The sequence below is a fragment of the Eurosta solidaginis genome, chromosome 3, assembly GCF_040869045.1.
Source record: "Eurosta solidaginis isolate ZX-2024a chromosome 3, ASM4086904v1, whole genome shotgun sequence".
Taxonomy (NCBI): domain Eukaryota; kingdom Metazoa; phylum Arthropoda; class Insecta; order Diptera; family Tephritidae; genus Eurosta; species Eurosta solidaginis.
Window position 1 is genome coordinate 180,060,611 of NC_090321.1, and position 13,424 is coordinate 180,074,034.

Consider the following 13,424-nt stretch of genomic DNA (forward strand, 5'->3'; position numbering starts at 1 on the left):
GACAATTGCAACGTCATCTGCGTAAGCCGTAAGTTTTACGGTCCCTCATCGAATTGCCTGAGCAGTTGGTTGATGACCAGTGTCCACAGCAGAGGTGATAGCACCCCTCCCTGCGGCGTGCCCCTGTCCACTGATTTCGTGGCCTCGTACAATCCCCATTGTGATGTAATCTTTCTGCAATTTAACATGCAGCCGATCCATCTGATTAAGGCAGGATGTACTTTAATGTAATTAAGACCATCCATAATCGCCCATTTTGCAACATTATTGAAAGCCCCGGCAATGTCCAAGAAGACTCCTAGAGCATACTCCTTATATTCCAGGGATTTCTCTATGCTTATTACCACCCTATGCAATGCGGTGTCTACCGACTTGCCTTTGGTGTACGCATGCTGTGTTGTGGAGAGCAGCTTTTCATCCACGTTGGACTTTATGTACACATCTATCAGCCTCTCAAAGGTTTTGAGCAGAAATGATGTTAAGCTAATGGGTCTATAGTCTTTGGGATACACGTGACCGATCTTCCCCGCCTTTGGTAGAAAAGCTACACGAGCAGTTCTCCAAGAGTGCGGTACATGATTCAGTCTTATGCACCCATCGAATATTATTTTAAGCCATTCCACGACCGCCCTACTTGAGACTTGTAGCATGGCCGGGAATATACCATCTGGGCCCGGCGATTTAAACTTAGAAAACGTCTTCACTGCCCACTCGATCTTGGTATCGGTCACCAAGCCCGGCACCACTAGCTCCGTGATCGAAGTGTGAGTGATGTCTGCTGGTTCTTCTAAACCGTCTCCCGATGGGAAATGTGTATCAAGAAGCACCTCAAGGGATTCCTCACTATCACGTGACCATTCCCCGTTCTCTTTCTTTATTAGTCCCTGGACTATGTTTCCCTTTGCTAGGACTTTTTTCAACCGTGCTGTTTCACTGGAGCACTCTATGTCCGTACAGAAACTTTTCCATGAGTTTCTCTTCGCCCTGGTAATTTCACGCTTGTAGATCCTCAGTAGATCCCTGTACTCGTCCCGACACGCTTCGCTTTCCGCGGTCTTTGCGAGTTTAAACATTTCTTTTACCTGTCTTCTTAGAAGACTCAGCTCATTGCTCCACTATGGCGGCTTTGCTTTTCCTCTGAATCTTCTTAGAGGGCAAGCTTTGTTATACGCAGTCATAAGCGTCCTTGTTAGGAATTCATTCGACTCCTCCAGTTCCTCTACATTAGCAACCTCTTTGGGTTGTCCCAGTTTCGTTTCTACATGTTTCTGTAATTTAGTCCAATTCGTTGCCCTAGGGTTTCTAAAGGTTCCTCCCTTCTCTACCCTCTTTAGTGGGATGCTGAAGCTTATATACGCATGGTCGGAGAAGGATGGTCTATCGAGAACCATCCAATCATACCTTGATAGATCACGCTCGGAGCTCAATGTAATATCCAGAACATTGCTGGATGTTGGACCAATGTATGTAGGAACATTTCCCCTGTTGGCTATCTGCAAATTGGTTTGCAGGATGTAACAAAATAGAGATTCGCCTCTCTCGTTCGTATCTGCTCCTCCCCACGCATTGTGGTGCGCATTTGCATCTGCGCCTATGACCAACCGCCCTTTGCGCCCTTCCTCCTGTACTAGCCTTTTGCACTCCATCGGTGGAACCTCCGCAGCATGAGCCATGTAGCGGACGCCAGGATAAATGCCTGCTTATTCTTTTGCTCAACGGCCACCGCTACGAGATCCTCGGTGGTGTAATTAGGCAGCATATATGAATGCAGCTGTTTCCTTACCATTACTACAGCTCGCACCCGTCCTTCCGTTTGTGCGTAGTAAACGCCAAACCCGCGCGTGCTAAGTCCAGAAACCTTTCCTCCCGATGAGGGCCACGGCTTCTGGATCAGCGCCACGTCAAACGAACCCTCCTCAAGGGTTAGGAGGAGTTCGCTCGACGCCACTTTACTGTGTTGGAGGTTTATCTGTAGGACTCGCAGCACCATTGGGCTGTTTGTCCCCCTCTAGCACCTTCGTCTTGACGTCGTCGTCCTCCTCTTGCCCTTTTGGTTTAGAGTATTCGAGGCCCCCTTCAGCCCCTCGTGAATGTTGTGCCGTGTGTTCCTCTGTGCGAGTCACAGCACCATTTAGCGGTTGGTCCTCTTCTAGCACGTTCGTGGTGACGTCGGGGACCTCCACCTGTCTTTTTTCCCTTAGGCTTCTGAGGTCCTTTTCGACTTCGCCCACTTCCAGCGTGTTAGGATTTTTATCCTCGGGACTTCTTTTCCTGAGTCGCATGTAAATTTTGCAAGTGCCAAAGGACATTTTGCCAAGCTGCGTGTACAAAATATCCTCCGCCTGCTTGTTTATTTGGAAGATGTAGAACTGACCATCCTCGGTAGGCCGAGATACAGTAAGTACCTTCCAATCCTGTGTCGGTATGTTCGGATTCTGATTCTGCAGAAGTCGCAGTGTATCCTCCGACTTCATCACGCATGGTATCCATACCTTAACTTTTGGTACCGTGGGGATTTGCGCTTTATCCACCACCTCAAACCGCGCATTCGTGCCTTGCCTTTGGAGGTTTGGAACGACTTCCTCCAGCCACCGCAAGCTCGCGATGTTGTCGCACGCTATCATCTTCACACCATTATACCATCCCCCCGAATCAAAGGTTGGAAGGGGCTTACTTGGTTGTTCCCGCATCATCTTAAGCACTAAGCTAATAAGCTCCCTTTCCACAGATCTCCACCTTTCAGTAGTCATTTGTCCGAACGGACTGCTACGATCAACCAGCGCCACAGTCAGTGACTGCTTTGCCACATCACTCATCTTCTCGGGAAAAGCTGGAGTCTTAGTGTTATCTCCCTTTGGAACCTCCGAGAACACCGGAGTCTTCGCGTTAACTCCCTTTAGCGCCTCCGAGAAAGCCGGAGTCTTAGCGTTATCTCCCTTTGGCTTATCTCCTACTTCCGTAGTTGGAACTTCCCTCTGACTGGCAGCTTTCGAGGTAGTTGCTACCTCGCTATTGGAACCCATCTGTCTTACAGCTTTGGGCCTACTTGTCTTGTCTATGCGACTGCCCTGCCTCGCGGCTCTAGGACTGGGTCCTTTCTGCCTCTTGAAAGCAGGCTTGTCGCCTTCTGCCGAACGTTGCCTCTTCATTCTGCCATTCGACGCTTCTTCCTCCTCGTACCGGTTGCAGAACCGAGGGTTTCTCGCAGCAAACCTTTTGAACTGCCTTCGACCTACTTCTACCGCTTCATGGGCCCATTCCAAGCGCTCGATCTCCACTTCTGTTGGGTCGACCACTGCTCCCAAGCGTTGTACAATTCTTAGTGCTGCACGGTACTGCGAGAGAGCTCTTTTACTTCCTCTGCTCCGTACCCTTCTCCACTCTTCTACTCCGTTTTCATTTGTGTGCTTCTCCAACACGGAGTTCATTGAATCAGCACTACTCTCGCTCCCCGAGTCCGACGCATCGCTTAATTCGTATTTGTCGTCCTTGGATTGCGACTCAGTCCTCCTCTTTACATCCTCCTTATTACATTCAGGTAATGAGTTGTTCATCTTGGTCGTACGACCACCTGCCCGACAAGGCGGGCTCAGCGGTCCAGTATTATATACGGGGAAAGAACCGTCCGCCACAGCAGCGCCCCTTACTGCGGTAAGGCCATAACTACTTCCCGAGATGGCCCGGTATCGGGAAGGCTCCGTTCGAATACAGCCGAATTTATCCCCTGGCTGCAAATCGTCCAATAGGCGCGGTCCGCATAAAAACAAATGTAGCTGGCATTAAATTGCTATGGAAGAATGGGTGGCATAGAACTTACATATCAAATTTTAATGAGACGGACGCGCGTACGGACATGGCTTAATGAATTGCTTTTTTCACCCTGAGCCTTTTGGTAGTCTAAGGGAAGTCTAAATTTATCTCGATTGTTTTATATAAAATTGCACACAAATAATGTGCTATGCGCAGCTGAGTATAAAAATTAAAGTAGATTCATAACATCTGTCACCATGCAATAATCCTTTATAAAGCACCGAATCCTGTAGTCAAAAAGTGTTTTGTGCTGCGAATTTTTTCATATTTCAAAAATATTGAAACACCTCTGAAGATTGTGGTCAGTGTTGTTTACAAAATCCATGTTGAGTAAGTTTTTTTGAAGTATTGGTTGTATACATTTGTATTAACATTATTGTTTAATATATGTATGGATATTAGCAATGCATTTCACTTTATAAGTTTAATTATTATGATGTCATATGGCCGTATGTATGAATATTCGGATGCAAATGCAAAATGCTTATTAGATTATAAAGATTAAGTATTATGATGTGTCAGAGTGTATTTATTATCTTTTTTCTAGATTTATATGGGGTATTCCATCCCATTTCGACCAATTTTGAACCCGACCCCTTTAGAATTGGCTGAAAGTTTGTCTTCTTTTTCTAGCTTACGAAAGACGTTTTTCAGAATTTTTTCAAATTTTTTAATCCAACTCAAAAAAAGTTATGAATTTAAAAAAAAAACACCGTTTTTGTTTTCAAAATGCTATAACTTTTTCAAAAATTGACCGTTTGGGATCTTTTTTTTTTTTTAAATTTGTTTTTAAATGTACTTTTCGGAAAAAATACAAAAAAATTTTTAAAGTTTTTTTTTTAATTTTTCAGTTTTTCGAGATTTTTCGAATTTCACCATTTTTTTTTCTCATAAAAAACTTCAATCAATTCTGCAATCATCCCCACTAATCCCGGAGTGGGCCGATTTTTTTTATTTAATTGAAAAAAAAATTTCAAAAATAATAAAAAATTTTTTTTTTCAATTTTATTTATATAACAAAAAAATGTAAGAAAATGATTTTTAAGTATTCTTTTCTTTATATATTATGGTAATCTACAATTAAAATAACCAGGATTAATGACTGACATAGTAAACATGTAAGTTTTCTAAAAATAATGTAACAAATTATGAATTTATTTTCTTAAAAATCATTTTCTTACATTTTTTTGTTATATAAATAAAATTGATAAAAAAAAATTTTTATTTTTGAAAATTTTTTTTTCAATTAAATAAAAAAAAATATTAAAAAAAATCGGCCCACTCCGGGATTAGTGGGGAGATTGCAGAATTGATCGGTTTTTTATGAGAAAAAAATGGCGAAATTCGAAAAATCTCGAAAAACTGAAAAATTTTAAAAAAAAACTAAAAATTTTTTTGTATTTTTTCCGAAAAGTACATTTAAAAACAAATTAAAAAAAAAAAGATCCGAAACGGTCAATTTTTGAAAAAGTTATAGCATTTTGAAAACAAAAACCGTGTTTTTTTTTTTAATTCATAACTTTTTTTGAGTTGGATGAAAAAATTTGAAAAAATTCTGAAAAACGTCTTTCGTAAGCTAGAAAAACTTTTAGCCAATTCTAAAGGGGTCGGATTCAAAATTGGTCGAAATGGGATGGAATACCCCATATGTATTAATGTTAAAAATTTTATTTTGAAAATATGAATATTGCAATAACAACATTTAAAGAATATTCTCACATTATTGTTGATTATTAAAGAATACAAATCAAGAGGGAAATTAAAAATAAGGCAAGCTCACACAAAACAAGAAAAATTGTAAACCAAATAAACCCTATCTTTTGAACACTCGCTTATATATGTTGGTCCAGTTTCTAAGTGCGGAACTAAACTTAAAAAATTTAACCTAAAATATTCAATAAATGAATACAGGGACCCACACTGTTTAATTATTTTTATAATAAAAAAAAAATAATAAAGAAAAATTTTTGTAGGACTTTTAATTTTTAAGTCCGAAAAAAATTAATAAATCCGGAATTTTATTTTTTACTAAGCCCTTATTTTTCAAGGACAGAATAAAATATTTTGTTTCATATAGACTCCTTCTTGTTTCACCAGAGAGCGGTGTATCACACGTCCACGTGGGAGGGACGAAACAAATTAGATAGGGTCACACTGAAATGACAGTCCTTGGTCGGGAAAAATCCCGAGTCGCTCCGGTACATAGAACCGACTGCCTTGGGATACTGCTCTCAGAATCGCCACGGGCTGTCTTCTTATGTCCCCAGAACACCATCTGCATAATGAGGCGAGAATACTTCCCATCAGGGAGAGTGTCACTCTTGCTCAACTTCGTTTTGGGTACTGTAACAGGTTAAACTCTTACCTATCCAGAATCAACCCCGACATACAAAATGTATGCCCTGCTTGCAATGTGTCCCCACATGACACCAACCATCTCTTCAATTGTAATTTGGAACCAACGCCTCTAACACCCCTTTCCTTATGGTCCACCCCTATTGATGACAATTTGTGATCGGTCGCGGCTATTAGGTGGGGCGAGCATTGCTACAACAACAACAACAACAACACGTCAACGTAGGATCTCGTTTTGATCAAACTTTATGGCAAAGAAACAGGTGCAAGTTTACTAAGGAAAAGTATGAGTACTGTTGGTTATGGTTTTTTGATGTATTCGGTTTTTCTAGTATTAGTAACACAAATTTTGAAGTGTGCTTACATATTTATGAGAAACGATTAGTAAAAAATTCGTTTCCTTGGATAGGCCTGTCCATAGTTATAGGGCAGGACTTTTATTTCTTCTAAAAAATTAAAGTCCGGATTAAACTTGTGAACTTTTTTAAATAAAGTCCGGAAAATGAAAAGTATTTATGATTCGTCATGAAGCGCTATGGGGATTCCGGGATCGCATAAACTTTCAACTGGGACAATTTTTTGGGCCGGACTTTTTCGAGTAAAAGAAAATTACTATAAGAATGGATCCCTGAATATATATTCAAATATTAATTAAAGAGAACTGAAAAGAAATTAATATAATAATTAAATATTTACAGACCATTAAAACCAAACATAACATGAGAACTGAAAACTTTTTATAATAAGGCAGAAAAAGATCGATTTGATAGTCAATTTAAAAAAAAAATTTAATTTCTGAATATCGAATGTGCGAAAAGAAAATTATACACACACACATGGCAAATAAAATGCAATGCAGTTTCATAATTTTGTTTTAAACAATTGTATGGCATATGCGTTAATTATTTTGCTTTTATTTGCGCTAACACCAATAAAATTATTTGTAATTAAAAAAATGATTTTATAAAATAAAGTTTTTAGCACACAACGAAGATATTGGCATATAGATACATATGTATAATAGTATTTAATTGCAATCAATTTACTTGCGTGAGTTTAAGAATTTTGGATTTCGTTCTCTTTTAGTTAATTTTTGTTTTTATCACAAACATACACATACATACATATATGAAGAAAAACACATAAAAAACACGCACATTTATTTAATGGAATATGTTTTGTGCTTTTTATTTTGCTAATGATATTTAAAGTTTTGTGAATGTGTGTGTCTTAGCATACTTTACCTCTTTTTTCGATTTCAATTCCTCTGAATTGAAACTATTGAGCAACAACGCCAAGAACAAATTTAGCACCATAAAATTTCCCATCACCAACGTTGGTAAAAATATAGCAAAACATGAAGAGGCACCTTGCTGCAAAAAATAAAAAATTGATATACGTTTTTAAAAATATATATATTAATATTTAAAATTTTGCATGTTTACCTCTTCCTCTGCTCGCATACAATCCCACAATGGCTCTATCCACTCACCACATAAAATGCGAAAAATCATCATGAAAGAATGAAAGAAATCGTTAAAGTTCCACCTGCAAGTATTTTAATCAAAAACAAGGTTTTAAGGTTAGCGATTGAAAATAACGGTTACTGGTCGAAATTTAACAAAAAAAAAATAATAATACTGAAGTAATCGTCGTTGCTTTTTTGCGAGCTTTTTTTTTTTAAATATTTTTATTTCCCAAGCGAAATAAAAAACTTGAGAAATAGATTGCATTTTCCGATCGAAAATAAAATTCAAAAACAATAATCAAAAAACGACATTTAAAACAAATCTTTAATGTAACTCATACGACCTCTGGTCCAATTACAAATAATATTACAACGGCACACAAAACTGAAAAGTCTATACATTACAATAGGGCCAAAAAAAGAAGCAATAGGTTTCCACTAAATTAAAAGCTTATGTTAGGAGGGTCTTCATATTGATATGTAATTATTTAAATTTTGATATGCTTTATATTTCTTTCTGATGTGCTTTTCTTATCCACCCAAAGGTGTGATGTAAGGCGCGATAACCTCCGAAGAGATCTAAGGCCGAGCTTCTCTTCCAATTTGCGTCGTGCTCCTCTTGATTTTCCCTACAAATTGGCCGGACGGGACCTAGATGATTTTATGCCGACTCCGAACGGCATCTGCAAGGCAGATGAGTTTTCACTGAGAGCTTTTCATGGCAGAAATACACCCGGAGCGCTTGCCAAACACTGCCGAGGGGCGACCCCGCTTAGAAAAATTTTCTTCTAATTGAAAACCCTTATTTCTAAAATTTTTGAAGTTCCTTTGCCCGGGTTTTGAACCCAGGGCATCCGGTGTGGTTGGCAGAGCACGCTACCATCACACCACGGTGGCCGCCAAAGGTGTGATGCAGATATATTTATATTGCGCATTGCGTGACTTAATCTAAGCCCTTCCAGGTTGTTGTTGTAGCGATAAGGATAATATCCGAAGGCCTTGGGGAGTGTTATCGATGTTGATGGTCATTTTCCGGATGCAGATCCGTTACGTTCTGGTAACAAGCACCATAAAGGTACTAACTAGCCCGACCATCTCTGGAATAACTTGGTATAACCACATGAAACCTTCTAGGCCATAACGCCCTCCCACCCCCTGCATCCATCAGGAGTTCGGGGTCGCTAGAGCCGCGGCTGTTAATAAAACAGGATTCACAACGGGAAGGTGAGGTTGACAATTTAGATGGAGAATTTATATATTGAACTGGAAACCACTTGAGAGGGTTGAGCTACACAGCCGCTTGAATCAATTAGGTATTTCAGTCGCCTCTTACGACAGGCATACCTACCGCGGGTATATTCTAAGCCCCTTAACCCGCTGGGGGTCGAGGTCACTGTTCCGTGCTGTTGTGACAACAGCAAGTAACAAAGAAAGTCCTTTCTGTGGAAGCAAAGCAGACTGGCATACATAGCATTCCAGATATCAAAACCTCATCTTTATATTGAGCTGATTTTTTCGTAGAGCCAGCGTAGGTAACCCCTTAATGTGCCAAGTGGATGGGGAAGTACCTTGAAAACAGATTTAAATGCGTGGAGCATGTCATCTACCTAAAGGAGTCGTGGCCATTTTTGGGGTCTAGCCAGACCACTGAGAATATCGGCCTTTCTTGGTGGCACACCGTCTCCTTCCTCAATGTATGTTATCCGTCCCGGGGGACCGGGTGACTTTGTCCCACTTTTGTATTGTTCCACATTTCCTAAAACGCTAGTTCTGCCTGACGCACGGGTTTTCATTGTTCTATCAGTATAATTTTTCTTACTTCTCCAAATTCCCTCCCTCGGGTGTGGTTCTGAGGCATTCCCGACTTCCGTCTCCCATCGTCTTCAAGTTGCTCTAGGTTGTTTTTGAATCCTTGATTAGGATTATTCAGGGACAGGTCATTTGACGATTGTGGTATGCGCCATTGTTACCCGTACGTAGCCATTCTTGTTACGTGAATGTGTCAACAATCAGGTTCGCTGATTGCTTTGTGATTAAAACCTAGCTAGCCATCCAGCAGATCATCAGTTTACGCGCTCTAATTCAATTTGGTTTGAACGAAGCTGGTCATTTGCGTTATGTACTATTAATGGCAACAGTAAGTGCCTCTCAGAACATACTGCATGGCCCAGGCCTGGATAGACGGGCAGCCTGGCATATCAAACAGTTTGGCTTCATGCAGCCCGAAGACTGTTTGCTATTTTGTCCGCACTACAAGTAAGCATTACTTACGTCAGGGCTCTTGAAGCCTGCTTTCCGGAGTTCTTACCATAAGCCTTAATATTCATTGCAGACAACAGATGCGTATCTCACCTTTAGCTAGTAAATGAGAGTCCCAACTTCGTCCACTTCAGCAGTTGCCATCTTTTGTTCACGCTGGTTTGCCGAGACACACGCTCTTGTCCACCCATTTCTTTACCAGCCACTTTTTGAACAGTTTTCACCTGTTATGAGACAATCTATCCACATTTCCCAGAAAAACTGCGAAACTTCTACAGCGGTTGCTATATCTTATCAACACGATTTAGTGCACCACTTAGTTGTATTTTATTTTTTATAGTTTTTTAAAAAGATGAGTAACCGTTTGATTATTAGTAAATTGAGATTAGTCGCAAATAATGAATTAATCTTGTAAATAAAGAAGGACTAAACTCAATGAACTCTAAAAGTAGCGTCATTAACGAATAAAATCATCGAATTTATAATCTTTGTTAAACAGCGACTAAAGGGACGTTAAATGCATTTTTTGAATTTATTTTATTAACCACTCACCTTGGCACTGGGTCTGGATCGAATTTCTCGGGCGTGTAATCTTTTGAAAATAATTGCATGCCAATCACAGCGAATATATAAATGACTATAACTAAAATTAGCGTAAGATTTCCCAAAGCACCTATTGTCGATATAATTATGCTGAGCAAAACTTTCATTGTTGTCCAGGACTGGGCAAGTTTTAACACACGAAGCTGTTGATTAGGCGTAATTAGTATTTAATACTTTCGAAATTTGATGGATATTACTCACCAAACGTAAACCCCGCAATACACTCAGTCCATCCACCAACTCAAATATTATATCTAATAAACTAGCTGTGACAATTATCAAATCAAATATGTTCCAGCCACATAGAAAAAACTCCTTTGATAATGCCATTAACTTAACTATACACTCAAATGTGAAAATCGATGTAAAAACCTGATCGAAGTAGATGGGCATTATTTAAGTTAATAAACCACTTATAATTATAATGCCACATGATAGGTGTGAAACGATTCCAAACAGGATGAAAGTCATAAATTCTAATGACAAAGTCTTTGGTTTTTTGCATTTGATGTTCAATTCATGGTTCAATTAATTCATTCGGGCGAGGCTATGTTGATCCAAGGTGTTTTACAAATGAAAAGGGTTGTATGATCTAGAAGATTCAACGAAGTCGCATAACAGTCGGGCTAATATTTACAGCCACGTCAGCCGAACCTTACATTGGTGCCCTAAATCCTACGGTTGCGCCTTATACCATCGAAGCGCACTCACCCGTCCTTGACACCTTCAAAGACTGAGAGCGGTGAATGGCGATGTTGTTGTTGTTGTATTAACGATAAAGAAACACCACGAAGGCTTTGGGGAGCGTTATTGATGTTGATGGTCCTTTTCCGGATGTAGATCCGGTACGTTCCGGTACAAAGCACCATTGAGGTACTAGCCGACCATCTCCGGAACGATTAATAATACCACATTAAACCTTCAAGGCCAAACCCGCTGTCCCCACCCCTTAGTTCCATGAGGAACTTGGGGTCGCCAGAGCCTCGTCTGCTAAATATGTGTATGATACATTCATATTTGTAACAGGATTCCTCTCGCGTAGGTGATGGTAATGCCCTCAAACGTAATTTCCATAACTGGTCAGTAATTTCTGTCGTCAGTGTAGGACTCAAAAACTGTGGTGAATAATAACGCGAGCATAGAACCACCTGCCCATACTCCGATTACTAGAGCGATCAGCCCATTTCATTATTGGCCGCTCTATCTTCATAGAGTCGGCTTCTCTATTATAGAATATAGGAAATCCGGCCATGATTCTCAGCAGAAGCTGCAGCCTAAGGGAGACAACGTGATCTCGTGGGACAACAAGACCTATGTGGAAGGTCCTCAAAATAATAACAAATTGAATACAAGGCGCGATAGTCTCCGAAGAGATTTGAGGCCAAGTTTCTCTTCCAATTTGCATCTTGTTCCTTTAATTTTCCCTAAAAATGATCGGGACGGGACCTACAAGTTTTACGCTGACTCCGGACGGCGTCTGCAAGGCAGATGATTTTTCACTGAGAAGCTTTTCATGACAGAAACATACTCGGAGTGATTGAAAATAATAATATAACTATATAATAAAAAAGTTTAAATCTATATTGGGTCCTTGGGCTTATGGGAATAGATGGAAATGAAAAAGCGGATGAGCTATCTAAACAGGGCGCATCCCTCGAAGCTTGTATCGTAGACGTCTCAATCAGATTAGGCGAGATTGAAGAAGTCGAGAGTTAGACATGATCGATCAAGCAGGAAATGCATGGAACCAAGTGCGGATCTGTAAAGTGTCGATGATCTTGTGCTAGTCTTAACACCTTGGACTAACAAAATGAATCTTACCATTTAAAAGAATGGGACTATAGGCTTAGGATGGGTATACTCACCAGACACTGTCTTCTGGGGTCACATGCTTATAAATTAGGCTTTGTCAATGATAGAAGATGCAGGTTGGAGGAGGTTAAGACTCCAGCTATTAGGAGTGGTACAGCAATCAGATCTAGAAGCAGCAAGTAGCAAACGCCCTTGAAAGCTTCTAGTATATGCCAAGAGGGCGAAGTTACTTTATTACATAGGTCCAGGTTTCTTATAGAGTTCTGGATTTGGTCATTGGGCAAACTTCCGGTAGCAATATGGACTCATTCAGTCTATGTGAGGTCCTCACAGATCGGCCAGTTCAACCTCACCTAAAATCTTAGAAGATGACAACAACAACAACAACAACTCCAGCTATTAGGAGTGGCACAGCAATCAGGTCTAGAAACTGCAAGTAGCATAGACCCTTGAAAGCTTCTGGTATATGCCAAGAGGGCTAAGTTACTTTATTACATAGGTCCAGGTTTCTTATAGAGTTTTGGATTTGGTCATTGGGCACCGGTAGCAATATGGACTCATTCAGTCTATGTGAGGTCCTCACGGATCGGTCAGTTCAACCTCATCTAAAATCTTAGAAAATTAAGGTCTACATAGCTTCTTTAAAAATTTGTAGTGCGCTGCTTTTTCGTTTTTCACATAAATTGGCGGATCTTCATGTCTTATTTCGAATAAGAACGGCATCTCAAACGCTATTCTTGGAAGAATTATACTCGGAGTGCTTGTCGAGTAAAGGTCCATATGATCATCTTGTGTTGGAATCATTCTTTCATCCTTATATACATACTTTATTTCCTACGTCTAATGCATTGCGAAAGTTCTCACTCATGCCATGATGCTCCATGGCTAAAAATGCCGTATTTAATACTATACATAATGTTATGGCTAATTCAAAAAGTGGATCGCGCACCACCTATAAGGAAAAGGAAACCAAAAACTCATTTCCAAATTACTTATCAAATCTTAGAAACTCATTACCTTATAAAGACAATTTTGGAACTGCAGCCAACCCTCATAGTTGATACAGCATTGTACGCATCTATCACAATTACGATCGGGAAGATCATCTATGTGGGGG

The 13,424-nt window shown here is 39.9% G+C and overlaps 1 protein-coding gene across 2 annotated transcripts in view; it reads right to left on the reverse strand.

The window, feature by feature from the left end:
- NaCP60E (Na channel protein 60E) overlaps positions 1-13,424 on the reverse strand; it is a 641,026-nt gene that overhangs the window by 61,377 nt on the left and 566,225 nt on the right. For both annotated transcript variants that reach the window (XM_067774083.1, XM_067774082.1), the window contains exons 13-18: positions 13,325-13,413; positions 13,134-13,259; positions 10,697-10,867; positions 10,445-10,638; positions 7,611-7,713; positions 7,410-7,538 (exon numbers count right to left, since the gene is read on the reverse strand). In XM_067774083.1, the coding sequence (XP_067630184.1) occupies positions 7,410-7,538; positions 7,611-7,713; positions 10,445-10,638; positions 10,697-10,867; positions 13,134-13,259; positions 13,325-13,413 (812 nt within the window). The remainder of the gene's footprint in view (positions 1-7,409; positions 7,539-7,610; positions 7,714-10,444; positions 10,639-10,696; positions 10,868-13,133; positions 13,260-13,324; positions 13,414-13,424) is intronic.